Source organism: Amaranthus tricolor, chromosome 6 (assembly GCF_026212465.1).
Source record: "Amaranthus tricolor cultivar Red isolate AtriRed21 chromosome 6, ASM2621246v1, whole genome shotgun sequence".
In the NCBI taxonomy this organism is placed as follows: Eukaryota; Viridiplantae; Streptophyta; class Magnoliopsida; order Caryophyllales; family Amaranthaceae; genus Amaranthus; species Amaranthus tricolor.
The window spans coordinates 28,596,650-28,610,246 of NC_080052.1; the positions used below are offsets into that span (position 1 = coordinate 28,596,650).

The window sequence follows — 13,597 nt, forward strand, 5'->3', positions numbered from 1 at the left end:
AAAATACTGTTAGAGTATATAACATACCCTGAGACCTCAACCATCATTTTAAGTTGTTGGTTGAGTTGATTCCTTGACATGTTATATAATTTTATATACTCTTAACAATGTGATGCATACAATTCGTGTATCGGGCATGGGGAATAAGGTGAGTACGATAAAGATAGTTGTATAGTGTTGTATTCATGAGATAGTGAATTTTGAGGATGATTTTGATTCATATACCCATGTGAGCAAGCATATGTATGAAATTTTACATGCCATTCGTGAAGGGTGGGCGGTGAATATAACAATTTCTAAGTGTATGACTATGTGGGAACTTGCTCGTTCATTTAGTTTTGTTTCGGTAATGAAACGAGGAAGTGCAAAAGACACTTAAAATACGTGGAGATAGGTGTAATCGGGTACAACCATCAATATGCAGAAAGTGTTTATGATCCTTCCGCTGATGAGACCTCAAATCCTGCAATACAACGTTAGCCTTGTCCGGGGGTGATTTCCCGGAAAACCCCTCCGACGCTCAAGTCAGATCGGGAGACAAAAAGTAATGAATATATGATAATGAATGAATACAAGATTAACGGATTGTAGGATGAGTTCAGATCAATTGAAGGAATATTTGGTTCAGTATAGATTGTACGTAGGAGGGTGAATATTTATTGTGGTGTAACGATAGCAATATAAAAGCTTAGTCCGACGCAAATGATGTACGCGACATGTATTTATAAGGGTAGAATGGAGGTTGGACGGTGAATTAATGTAGGAATCATGGGTATGATGGATGAGTGGTAGGTTATGATGAGTAGTGGGTAGTTATTTTAAGAAGTTATTGAACCGAGTTGGGTGGTTAGGGTTTGACTAAATAAATTACGGGTTTATTTATTTGATCCCATAACATTAGCCCCACGCATGAAGAGCGATAGATGAGGGAATTTAATGTAGCGAGGGTATCAGTCTTTATGCGGAAAAAATCATACCTGTGATGCAGATCAAATAAATATTCGGAAGAACCATGCAATAAGGTCCGAATAAGATAAACTTCGAATTCTTGCCTCGATGGGCCCATGATGGTGGAAGCCCCATGAATTATAAATATTTGGCCTTTGGGCCACTTTTGATGATTCGACTTTAGAGCCTGATATGATGATTCAGCATTTGAGCCTGATATGATGATTCGACATTTGAGCTTTATATGACGATATGGCCTGGCAGTCAATCACCTGGGACTTAGATAAGGAATCATACTAGATGAATCCTTCGAAAGCATTGGTGAATATTCGGATCAGACATAAGTCCACATTTAAGGAATATTTGGATCGGACATAGGTCCGCATTGCCCAGCCGTCAATCACCCGGGACTTAGATAAGGAATCATAGTAGGTGAATCCTTCGAAAACATTGATGAATATACTGATCGGACATAGGTCCGCTTAATAAGTGATCGAGTTATCAAGCTAGGTGATACTCGCTATGAATACATTGACAAATAACGCCCAAAATCACTCGTTTTGGGGCTTAATAAGAGTCCGAGTTACCAAGCTAGGTGACACTCGCAAGGATTTCACTTTCAAACTAGGTGAAAGTTTGATAATTAAGATAAATACTTGGAAAATATCGCCCAAAATCAATCATTTTGGGACTTCAATAATAATATGACTTTCAAACTAGGTGAAAACTTAGATGATTCCATAATATGACAAAGAACGCCCACGTGTTGGGACTTCAGTAATAATATGACTTCAAACTACTTGAATGCTTAGATGATTCCATAATATAATAAATGATGCCCATGTTTTGGGACTTCAATAATAATAATATGTCTTTCAAACCAGGTGAAAGCTCAGATGATTGTATACATTCATCATTGAAAACCACATGTAAGTAAGACCCAATATAATACGAATAATAATGCTGAAGTATTGAATTCCCATGCAGAAATAATATAATTTTCTTCCAATATGTGTCAATATTATACTCCATCACTTTTCATGTTGACCCATGAATATAACAAATATAAAACACCCGATATATGTTGATAAATAAAAGCAAGAATAACCGTATGATCATCATCAGATTAATATAATATATTCTTCACTTGGCAATACTAATCAAAGATTTGCATCGTTTACGTAGCATTTCATAAAAAGGCCATGGTGATGATTTTGCTCCATGCATCGAGTCACCTCAGATTGAGCCACCGTCGGATCATATTCGGATTCAGCCAATACATTGAATTGGGCAATATTTGGAGTAATTTTTTCAGATTGAAATCACGTAGCTGAAGCTAGTTCGGAAACGTTCTACGGGTCATCTAATCCTTTAGATAGTGCATCAAACCGAACTTCAACAATGAGACTGAATTTTTTGGTCAGTTGAAGTTGGTTTGGAAACGTTCTATGGATCTAATAACCCTTTAGAAGGTGCATCAAACCAAATTTGGGTCCGACTTTATGATAATACGTCATGACAATTAGTCAACCGGGTCTTCGATGATTCGGATGTAGCATAACTCGGCTACTTTCAATACTTAGACAATTTTGCGAAATTATTGGAGGCCCTTGGGGGGGGGTCCGAGTTTTTAATATTTCGGACAAATTGATGATACGGCAAAAGACAAAAATTATATAATAACCTTAGACAAGAGAATCCGGCTATTCGATGGTACAAAATGACTCATCGCATCCGAATCGCTTATGATATATAGCTTATTAATTAGACGGTCACATAGCTGGAGTTGACAAAAAATGGTGAAATTAAAGAGCTGGATATAATATATCACATAATTAGACGGTCGCACACGAGTGGGAACCTTCTTTTCCTCATAGCAAAATGATCTTCAAATCAAATCTTCATCATTAACAAATAATTTCCAAATCCCCAAAAATAATGGGTGCCAAGAAAAATTCAGGAAATATTCACATACGGCACAGTAAAGATAAGATGATGGTCCTTTAGACCGAAACCACTTAGTTTAAGCTAGTTTGGAAACGTTCTATGGGTCATCTAATCCTTTAGAATGTGCATCAAACCGAACTTCAACATTAGGACTGAAATTTTTAGTCGATTGAAGTTGGTTTGGAAACGTTCTACGGATCTAATAACCCTTTAGAAGGTGCATCAAACTGAACTCAACATTGAAACGGTATACATTGATGAATAAGAGCAATAAGATCCAACTTTATATCCTTGAATAATGACAAACACTTGAAATGATTTGGGCCAAATATTCTCGATCAAGTTTTTCTCCCAAAAGTGAACAGTTAACAGTATCTAAAAACAGAGAAAAAAAAAATGTTTTCTTTTTTTGCTTGTTACATTCCTTATCATAAAATAAAAACCGTGCGGAAAAATGGTTATTAAAGCAGGACCGAACCGGGTTTCTGGAAGACCGGACCGGGTCCGTATGCTGAGAGTTTCCAGAAAGCAGAAATCGCAGGACCCGACCGGGTTTAGGCAAGACCGGACCGGGTCCGTAAGCTGAAAGGAAATCTGATGATTTGGTTTGTTGAGTGGTGATAGCCGAATGAATTTGGTGATATACAAAATATAATCATGATTGGAAAGTACATGTTAATGGGAATTAATTACTGATAGGAATTAATAATTGCATCCAATTCTCAGTATAAAAGAAGTTGGATTAAGCTTCTTCTCTATTGGATTGTTAACTCAATTGATCGAGTTGAATATGAATCCTGATCTTGCAATGAAAAATCTAATAACTTTCAGCCCTAATAATGTTATTATGAATATAAAGAATAATAGCTGAACTTTAATAAAGTTTTAATGTATATTAAAAATGCAATAATACCCCAAGACGGTTATTTCACTTCGTTAGCTTGTGATGCAAGAAGATTTCAAAGGACGATCCAAATATTAACTTGGACGTTTTTTTTTTTTTTTATAAATCCAACCAGCAAAAGATATAGCAAATACTCCCAAACATTACTCCATTACAGTTCCTGACTTATACCCACCGAAAAAAAAATGATGAGATAGTTATACGCCATAAAATTGGGTATCTGCGGAGTTGTTCGGAAAAGGCGGCAGTGAGGTTTCGTGCTAGCATGTCCAGATCACGGCGAGTCACGGCTTGATTGTTAGCGTGACCCGTTGAAGTGTCTGTATCTGTGCTATGCACGGTAGCGGTTTGTGTTGGATTTCTTTTGAAAGCCATGACTTTTCGTTCAGTCCCCACAGACGGCGCCAAACTGTTTCGGTAATGAAACGAGGAAGTGCAAAAGACACTTAAAATACCTGGAGATAGGTGTAATCGGGTACAACCATCAATATGCAGAAAGTGTTTATGATCCTTCCGCTGATGAGACCTCAAATCCTGCAATACAACGTTAGCCTTGTCCGGGGGTGATTTCCCGGAAAACCCCTCCGACGCTCAAGTCAGATCGGGAGACAGAAAGTAATGAATATATGATAATGAATGAATACAAGATTAACGGATTGTAGGATGAGTTCAGATCAATTGAAGGAATATTTGGTTCAGTATAGATTGTACGTAGGAGGGTGAATATTCATTGTGGTGTAACGATAGCAATATAAAAGCTTAGTCCGACGCAAATGATGTACGCGACATGTATTTATAAGGGTAGAATGGAGGTTGGACGGTGAATTAATGTAGGAATCATGGGTATGATGGATGAGTGGTAGGTTATGATGAGTAGTGGGTAGTTATTTTAAGAAGTTATTGAACCGAGTTGGGTGGTTAGGGTTTGACTAAATAAATTACGGGTTTATTTATTTGATCCCATAACAAGTTTCATTAGTGAAGCACTTTAATTTAATTTTTTTGAACTGGGGTGGTTATGGACTTATAATCTATTTTATTGGACTCGTCTCAAACTCTAACTTAAAGATTTAAGTTCTATTTTTTGAGATTAAATGTGGACCGAGTCTGTTTCTTGGTTCAAAAAAATTAAAATGTTTTAGATTTGAGTCCAAGCTCTTTAAACTCAAATTAAACTAAAATCTACCCAAGACCTAAATCAGATCAATAAATCAACTCATAATCAATATTTTAAACTCACTTTAAATCTATTTTATACAATTCTGATTGGAACCTACACATTCTTAAATCGTTTTTGTTGAATTCTTTGTTTTTGTATGCATATAGGATAAATCTTCCATCCTTAATATAGTTTTTTTTTTTTTTTTTTTTTTATTATTTAGTTAAATAGGAAACTTATTCCCATTTACTTGCACCTTTTGGGTTTTCCTTAATTAATAGATAAACCGTTATTTGCATAACTGCATTGCAACTTGCCTTGCGCGTTCCTTCGTTCGTGACTGTTCTTTCAACAAAAATTTACAGCAATTTATCAAAACCAAATGCAAAAGTAAAGCCCACTTTAATTTTCCAGGTATGTATTATGCAATCTCTACTGTGATTTTGATTCATATTAATAAATCATTTGTTGCTTGATTCAAGATTTAACAACAATTTTACATTGATCTTCTTGGATATAATAAAAATCTAAAACAATTTCTCATCATTTTTATTGATACAATTGTATCATTACATACAAATTTTATCTGTATAGGATTATTTCATCTTGGTTAATTTGTGGTATTATAATTTATAATGCATGATTATCCTATAAATTCCGTCAGAATATTCGCTGCGAATCCATTCCTAGATGAACAGTTAACACAGTGAAATTAGAGTGACAGTATTAGGGTTCAGTCGAAAGAACTTGGTGCAAGTTTCTTGAATTATATTCTTGATCGAAACTGAGTGGCGGTTCAAATACATAACAATTTATAATTAGGTCCGATATTATAACATTTTTTCGTAATTTTAATTTAGGTCTAAAAACAAGTAGTTGAATTTTTTTTATATGAAAGATAGGTTCTATTTATGAGATATGAGAAAAAAAAACTACATCATGTTATATACAAGATATTCTGGAGCCTTAATTATCTTAAACTTTTGGTTGAGTTGGTTCCTTATCAGAAGCCAAAGTGACAAGAGGTCACAAGTTCGAATCTCAACTATTTCTCATTTAAAGTGGAATATTTGGCGCCTATACGCATCCACGCTTTTAGCCCTGTGGAATTTCGTGTGAGAGGAGGTGTTAGAGCATATAACATATCCTAGAGCCTCAACTATCAGCATAAACTTTTAGTTGAGTTGTAATTAAATTCTTCATTATTAATTTCATAATTGAAATTTATAATTTGAAATGAAATATTATTCCCAAACACAATGTTAGGACATTGTCCTTTTAACTTGAGTAAAATTAAAATTTAAAACTCTTTAATTTATAGCTGTTGCGGTCAAACATATTTTTCATATTTAGAATCACCCTTTTGAAACTAGTTTCTTGAGTGGTTTATTGAAGAATGTTTTAGTATGGCATGTGAACTTTCTGTTCATTTTATTTAGAACTTGTTCATTGCAGTCTGAGCCAGTGTAGTGTAAGAGGAAATTCAATAGTGGCTATGCAAAGCACAAATTTCTGCATGGAAATTTGGCTAATCTAGCGAACAAAATTGTTATTGTCCTCGATCTGTGTGTCGTTAGACAAGTAAAAAAAAAAGATTTCACTCGAATATGTTTTTTCTTATGTAGAAAGAACAAGATGTACTGCCAATTTATGTATTAGTATATTCTGTTTTCTAGCAAATTAGAGCATAATCTACTTCTGGTTTCTGTAGTAGTTTACAATCATTTGCATAACATCTTAAACTTAGTATTAGAACTTGGATTTGATGTGCAGTTTGAGGCAACTGATGGAGCAAGGTACAAACACAGCATCATCAACAGAGATGCCACCGAAGAGGAAACGTGGGCGTCCTAGGAAGTCTAGACCTCCAGTTCCTGGTATACAAGGGGAGAGATCGGGTTCGACCACACCCACAACAAACATCCCATTGAGTGGCAAAGAGCGTGTTGAAGAAGGCGAAGATGATTGTAACAATGATGAAATGGTGGGGGAAATGGTTACAGGAATTATCGAGAATGATTTTGATGGAGGGTATCTCCTAAATGTCAGAGCTGGGGACAACAATGTATGTTTGAGAGGTGTTGTGTTTAAGGAAGGTTGTGTTGTTCCTGTTACCCCTGAAAATGATATTGCTCCTGATGCTAAGATGTATAAGAGAACCGAATATCCGATCCCTATGGTGAACTTTAGCTCTATAGTAGGGCAGACTGCTGATATTTCTTTGAATCCAACGGAAAATATTGAAAATCAACAACAAAAGGTTTTGTCTGAGGATGTCACTCGAAATGAAGATCATTTACCTGCAAATGGGAAATTAGATGATATGGAGCAACAGGAGAATTTTTTGGATGATCTGAAGAAATTGGAGAAGGTATTAGATGATAAGGAACGGGAGGTAAAGATATTGGATGACGTAGATGAAGAGCAACATGTGAAGTTATCAGATGATCCGAAGGAACAGGAGAAGGTATTAGATGATAAGGAACAGGACAAGAAGCTACCGGATGATTTAGATGAAGAGCAACATGTGAAGTTATCAGATTATACTAAGATACAGGAGAAGGTATTGGATGATAAGGAACAGGATAAGAAGCTACTGGATGACATAGATGAAGAGCAACATGTGAAGTTATTAGATGATCCAAAGGAACAGGAGAAGTTATTAAAAAGAGATGAAAAATCAGAGGGTCTGATTGACTCGTCAGAGTCTCCTAGGAAACGGCAAAAGATTGATCAGGTGACTGTCAGTTCGATACAATGTAAAGATGTTACAGATGCAAATTCTGAAGATGCTGTCAAGTCTGATGATGCAACAAATATAGGTCTTGAATCCAATGAAGCGAGTATTTTCCAACCGAAACTGTCCTTTCTGTGAAAGACTCATCATTAGCTACAGCAGCAATGGCCGCACAAGAAGTTTGTTGCACTGCAGGATTACAAATCAGTGTGGAGAATACAGATTGTACAATTGATTTGTCTGAACTTCTTAGTGATGTTGAACCAATGGAAACTGAATAGAAGTAAGAGAATTATAAGGTGAAAGACACTAGTTTTAAAAATTGAGGCGATGGTCATGGGCTGGTTTGGAGCGGGTCTAGCCAGACCCAGACCCGGACCCTTTGATTTTTTATAGATTCAGACCCGGATTTGAACCCTAAGGATTCAAAATTTTCAGACCCAGACTCAGACCTAGACCCTCCAGATCTGACGGGTCTAGGGTTCTTAAATGAGTCTTAAACAAAGTCTCTTCAATTTGTCAAAATTGAACCTTTTGCGAGTCTTTTTGTATTTTTATAAACAACTTATTATCGTATTACAAACACTTGTTCGAGTCCATGAATTCATATACAAAATAGTTACTAAAAAGTAAAAACACTTGTCTAAATGCATAATTAAAAACCAAATACTTGTCTAAATGCATAAGTAAAAACACTTGTCTGAGAAGCAGGTCTAGGGTCTGGGTTCGGGTCCGGGTCTGCACCTTGGGATCCGGACCCGAACTCGTCAGATATTTTTTGGATCCAGATCCGACCCAGATCTGATGGGTCTCAAAAATTAAGATCCAGACCCTTAAAAAAGGGGCGGGTCTAACAGGATCTTGGACCCATGACCATCTCTAATTGAGGCCCATCATATCTACAATGCAAGAGAATTTCTGTTTTCATCTCCATAAAATCTATCAAGACTTATGACTTTGCTTTTTTTTTTTTTTCCATTTCATTAATTTTTTTTTATCACAACCTAGGGAAAATATTAGTTTAAAATCGTACATAGTAAAAGTAATACTTAATTCCAATTGAGAGACCCAATTCTCATACTTTCATTACTTTATTACTGTAAGTTTAAGGAATTGTATGTGTTGTATCATATACTTCGTATATATTAAAAAGTGTATTTAAGCTGTTTAACATACTACTCCCTCCGTTCCTATTTGTTCTTTCTATTTGGGTATTTCACAAAGATTAAGAAAAAGAGAATCTTTGGTGATAGTGGGTATTATTTTAATTATATAATAGTGGGAAGTAATGATTGTATTGGAAGAATGAGGTTGTAGTGGGTATTATTTTAATTAAATAGTAGTGTGAAGTAATGATTGTATTGGAAGTATGAGAGAGAAAATAATTATAAATAAAAGAAAATGGGTACATTAAAAGAAAAGGGGGATTTTAAGGGGTAAAAGTGAGATAAAAACTTTCTAAAAATAGAAAGTATTCTAAAGTGGAAGAACTTTTGAAACTACCCGTTATAATAATGTGGAAGATCAAAAAGGAACGGAGGGAGTAATATTTTCAATTTTAAATTACAACTAAGTTGTATAAATAATCAATTAATAGTTAGATTAGACTTTTAAAAATTCAAACATATTTCTAAAATAATTTTTTTTCAAATTAAAAAAAATAATTCTGATTAAAGAAATAAATAAAATGGGGTTAAATATTTATGTGTACAAAAATATAATTTAAAAAAATAAAAAAATCCCCAATATTAATTTTCTGAATTTTAACATAATTAATAATTTGGATTCTCGAATTCAAATCAATTTAGTATTTGGTTTCGAACACCCCTAATTACGAAAAATACTATATGGGACTGTATCTCTATAAAATGTCTAATTAATCACCGTGAAATTGTAAATAAATATAAGTAATTTGTCTGGATTATAAAATTCAGTCTAATAAAGATTGAACTCTCATTTTAGAATTTGGGTAATTTCAATTCTTCAAGAGTCAACACATCCCTCTTTTAAAGTTCATGAGTTTTGACAGAAAAATAAAAGACAAAGAAAAACAAATTAATGGTCTTTTGTTGGAGCGCTCTACCATACTCTGGAAGTGTCGAAGTATTTGGGTTGGGTTGGGTTGGGTTGCTGATTTCCGCCATTACCAACGTCAGATTATCCCCTAGTAAGATTCTCACTCTCATAGTTGTTTACCCGTCTTCAATTCCTTTGATTTCTCATTTCTGATACTCAATTTTTGTTTTGATTATGTTGCATTCGGAAGGAAGTGATTGATCAATGGATATAATATCACAGTTGCAAGAACAAGTTAACTTGATTGCATCTCTTGCTTTTAATACTTTTGGTACTCTTCAACGAGATGCTCCTCCTGTTCGCCTTTCCCCCAATTATCCTGAACCTCCTCCTAACCCTAATTCTAATTCTAATTCCAATCCTAACCCTAATCCTAACTCTGATGCTAATGCTAATTCAAATGCAAATGCTAATCCTAATGTTTCCCAACAACAGTCTGATACTTCCAACAATTTTTCTGATGAACCCAAAACCGCTAGTGCTGCTCTTGTAAAGGCTGCTAAGCAGGTAATCTTTTGTTGGGAGTTTTTTCATTTGGTTTATATATGATTTTTGCTTAAATTCTTGTATATAGTGTCAATCTATGCTATGTTTGGATGGGAGGATTGCATTTCCTTTGTTTAGATATCAAAAGGAATAGGAAGAAATTAGAGGGAAGGGAAGAACTTATTTACATGTCGTACAAAACAAATCCTTCCAATATTGGAAGGAAAACATACTTATACACTGTTTGGATAAGAATTTGGAAGGGAAAGGGAATGAATGGAAGGTAAAGGGCAGAGAAGGAAGGAAAAAGAAGAGGAAATAATAGAAGTCTCTAGGAAAGGAAGGGAGAGCATGAGAACTAGCATTTTTTTTCCATCAATCAAAACAAAGTGTTTTGAGAGATTTGGTTATAAAAAATCAAGAGACTTTTGCTCCCTTCAAATTTCTTTTTTCTAAATTTCTCCCTTTCAAAATTTCTAACCGAACAAAGGAAATTATAACCCTTCAAATTCAACCCCTTCCTTTCCTCCAATTCCCCCTTCCCATACATGGTGTTATTGTCATTCCTCAACATTGGTTGATGAAACTCTATTATCAGTCTCAACTTATGCAATTGCTTGTAATGAGATCTTCTGAGACCAAACAGTCTTGTTGCGTTGTCGATAGTTATTGCTTATGCTTATTGGACCTTCTGAGACCAAATAGTTTTATCAGGTTGTTGATAGTAATTGCATATGCGTGTTTGGACTGCGTTGTTTTTTTTACCAAGTTTAGGAATTCATCCGTCCACCATAAAAGACTATCTTACATCTGCTTGTACCTATAGCAATTAGCAATGTGATCTCAAGGTATTTTTTATAATTTAATAAATTTTATTTACTCATTAGGAGTTATTAGCAGCAAAAAAGTTGTCCTCGAGGTACAAGATATATATTGTAGGCTTTGTGTGATACAATAATAAAACATCATTATTAAGCAGGGATTTATTTCTTGATATGTGTACCATTACAAGTCAGGTGATGTTGATGTGAAGTCAGTAACTCTTGTGCACTTATTATTTATGTAAATTGCATTGACTATCAGTTGAGATGACCTCTGATGTTGCAAACGTAAGATTGCGTATATCTTTTCCAAAACTTAGGTGGGAGCCACTTAATACCATTAAAATTTTGAAACAATAGAATGTTGTTGTAGAAGTGAATTAATATGAAAACAATTAAACAAGTATGCAATTTCATGATGTTACTTGTGTTCACATTATTTGCGAATTATTAGGTATAAAACTGTAAATGTTGGGCTTTACCTTAACTACCTGATTAGTATTCTCTTCTGTTTTTTTTTTTTTTTTGACTGTTATGTGTCCTTTCTTATTCAAACTTGGTCATTTGCAGTTTGATGCTTTAGTTAATGCCCTACCATTGGATGAGGGAGGTGAGGAAGCCCAATTGAAAAGAATAGCTGAGCTTCAGGTATTCCAGTAGCTGATATGCTATGAAATCTCCATCCTTACTTTGTGGAGCCCACTAAAGCTGTATCTCTTGTATTCCCCAGGCAGAAAATGATGCAATAGGCCAAGAATTGCAGAGGCAATTGGAAGCTGCTGGTAATGGCTTCTCTCTCTCTTTCTGTTTTTCCCCCGTATTATACATATATTTGATGTTTTCTGCATGCAACATTTTCCTTAGAATTTTTCGTGTGTGAAGCAAAGCTCCTTCCATAAATACCTTTTAGTTTCAGTTAGTTTCCTTTGTAATAAAACTGAATTGCACACTTGGTGTGTGGCTAGATTTTCATACCGATACAAATTTATGTTACTTGGTTTTTATGAATGTTGGCCTTTCATTTGAAAATAGATACTGGGTCAGTTAGTACTTTATAACTGTAAGTAAAAAAAAATTAATTGCTTTTCCCCCACTGAATATTTTTACTTTACAGTTTTGTGGTTGAGCCAACCCCATCCTTTCGGAATGAAGGACCTAACATTGTTGTGAACAGTTTTGTGGCTGGGAAAATTGGTTATAGTCTTAGCTTCTAACTTGTGTTAAGCTAGTGGTTATGTATAAAATGTGTAGTTACTCTGATAATGAGGGGGTTTGTGTTCTTGTACCTCATTTATGTTTTACTGGTGCATCCTACTAGGCGTTTTGCAAGTACTTAGTACAATTGCGTGATGACCTCATGACCCCTTTAAGACGGGCAAAATAATTGAAGAAGGGATTCATTTCCAAATGAGTTGAGCCCAAAATATGGAATAGTATAAACAAAATTCTTGAAATTGAAATTAGCTCCCGTTTATACATTTCTGAGATTGGTAACATTAGTTTAGTGCGGAGAGGTTCTTGGTAAAAGCAGCCCCCTGCCCCTTTCTTTCTCCGTCGTTTCTGTTGGCAATTTAAATGGACAAGAGTGACAATCGATTTGCAATCACTGATTTGCATCTTTTATCCTTTCTTTTACACCCAGATAAAGAATTAAAGCAAGTCCAGGAATTGTTCAGCCAAGCATCAGATAATTGCTTAAATATGAAGAGACCATATTGATGAGTTATTTGCTGATGATGACCATGATTGTTCTTCTGGAGTTTTTACTCAAACTAGTCAATCTTGAAGTATGCTCAACGTAGCCTTTTTCTCAACGAGATTCTGTTTTTGTATAGTCCATTGGCTGTCCTGGATTCGGCACAGTTAGTTCAATATTGTAGAATGAACTATAGCAATAGACAATATAGTTTTATTTTGAATTTTATCGTTGTTAATCTGACTTATAGTTGGAAGTTGAAATAGTTGATCTGTTTGGTTGTGCAATTAGCAACTCGAAGTACAAGTGATTGCTGCTCTGCAACTCGTAGTACAAGTGATTGCTGCTGTGCAACTCGTATAACCATTGGCAATTTGGTATTTAGATGCCGATGATGCTTGTCATGTTTTAACTTCCAGTTGGATTCACTAGTTTTTTTTTTGCAAAAAACAACTCATTTAGATGTTTATGTTAACAACACTTGCTGCAGCGCAATCAGTTCTTTCACACATAAAGTGCAAAAATGTATCTTGCGAGGTTAAAGATTTGGATTTACTGGATGAAAAAATTCATGATTCTTTAAAAGGTTGCTATTTAAAGGAAAGATATATATGTTGCTAAACATTCAACTCTGTCAGTCTGTCTTTGCTTTTTAATAACTTGATTAAGAAATGTTTTAATGCCTTCAAAATTCGAGCAGCCAAAGAATACATGATCGCCAATGGAATCAGCTTGAATCATACATTCTATAATATCTAAGAGAACACCGTAAATTTCAAAATTAAAGTGCGTCTAAAACCTCACAAAAAGCAGGCAAAACTTT

The 13,597-nt window shown here is 34.8% G+C and overlaps 1 protein-coding gene across 1 annotated transcript; it reads left to right on the top strand.

Moving 5' to 3' along the window:
- The first annotated feature begins 9,695 nt into the window (after window positions 1-9,695).
- Window positions 9,696-13,283, top strand: LOC130814986 (mediator of RNA polymerase II transcription subunit 21-like). The gene is made up of 5 exons (XM_057681304.1): window positions 9,696-9,862; window positions 9,962-10,278; window positions 11,649-11,726; window positions 11,809-11,860; window positions 12,721-13,283. Exons 2-5 carry the CDS (start codon window positions 9,976-9,978, stop codon window positions 12,795-12,797), a joined length of 510 nt encoding a protein of 169 aa, XP_057537287.1. The 5' UTR covers window positions 9,696-9,862; window positions 9,962-9,975; the 3' UTR covers window positions 12,798-13,283.
- The last annotated feature ends 314 nt before the right edge of the window (window positions 13,284-13,597 follow it).

Excerpts from the sequence above, each read along its gene's own strand:
- LOC130814986 (XM_057681304.1), top strand. The coding sequence starts at position 9,976 with ATGGATATAATATCACAGTTGCAAGAACAAGTTAACTTGATTGCATCT. Across the intron at positions 10,279-11,648 it reads TTGTAAAGGCTGCTAAGCAG|TTTGATGCTTTAGTTAATGC; the intron begins GTAATCTTTTGT and ends GGTCATTTGCAG. Across the intron at positions 11,727-11,808 it reads AAAGAATAGCTGAGCTTCAG|GCAGAAAATGATGCAATAGG; the intron begins GTATTCCAGTAG and ends TGTATTCCCCAG.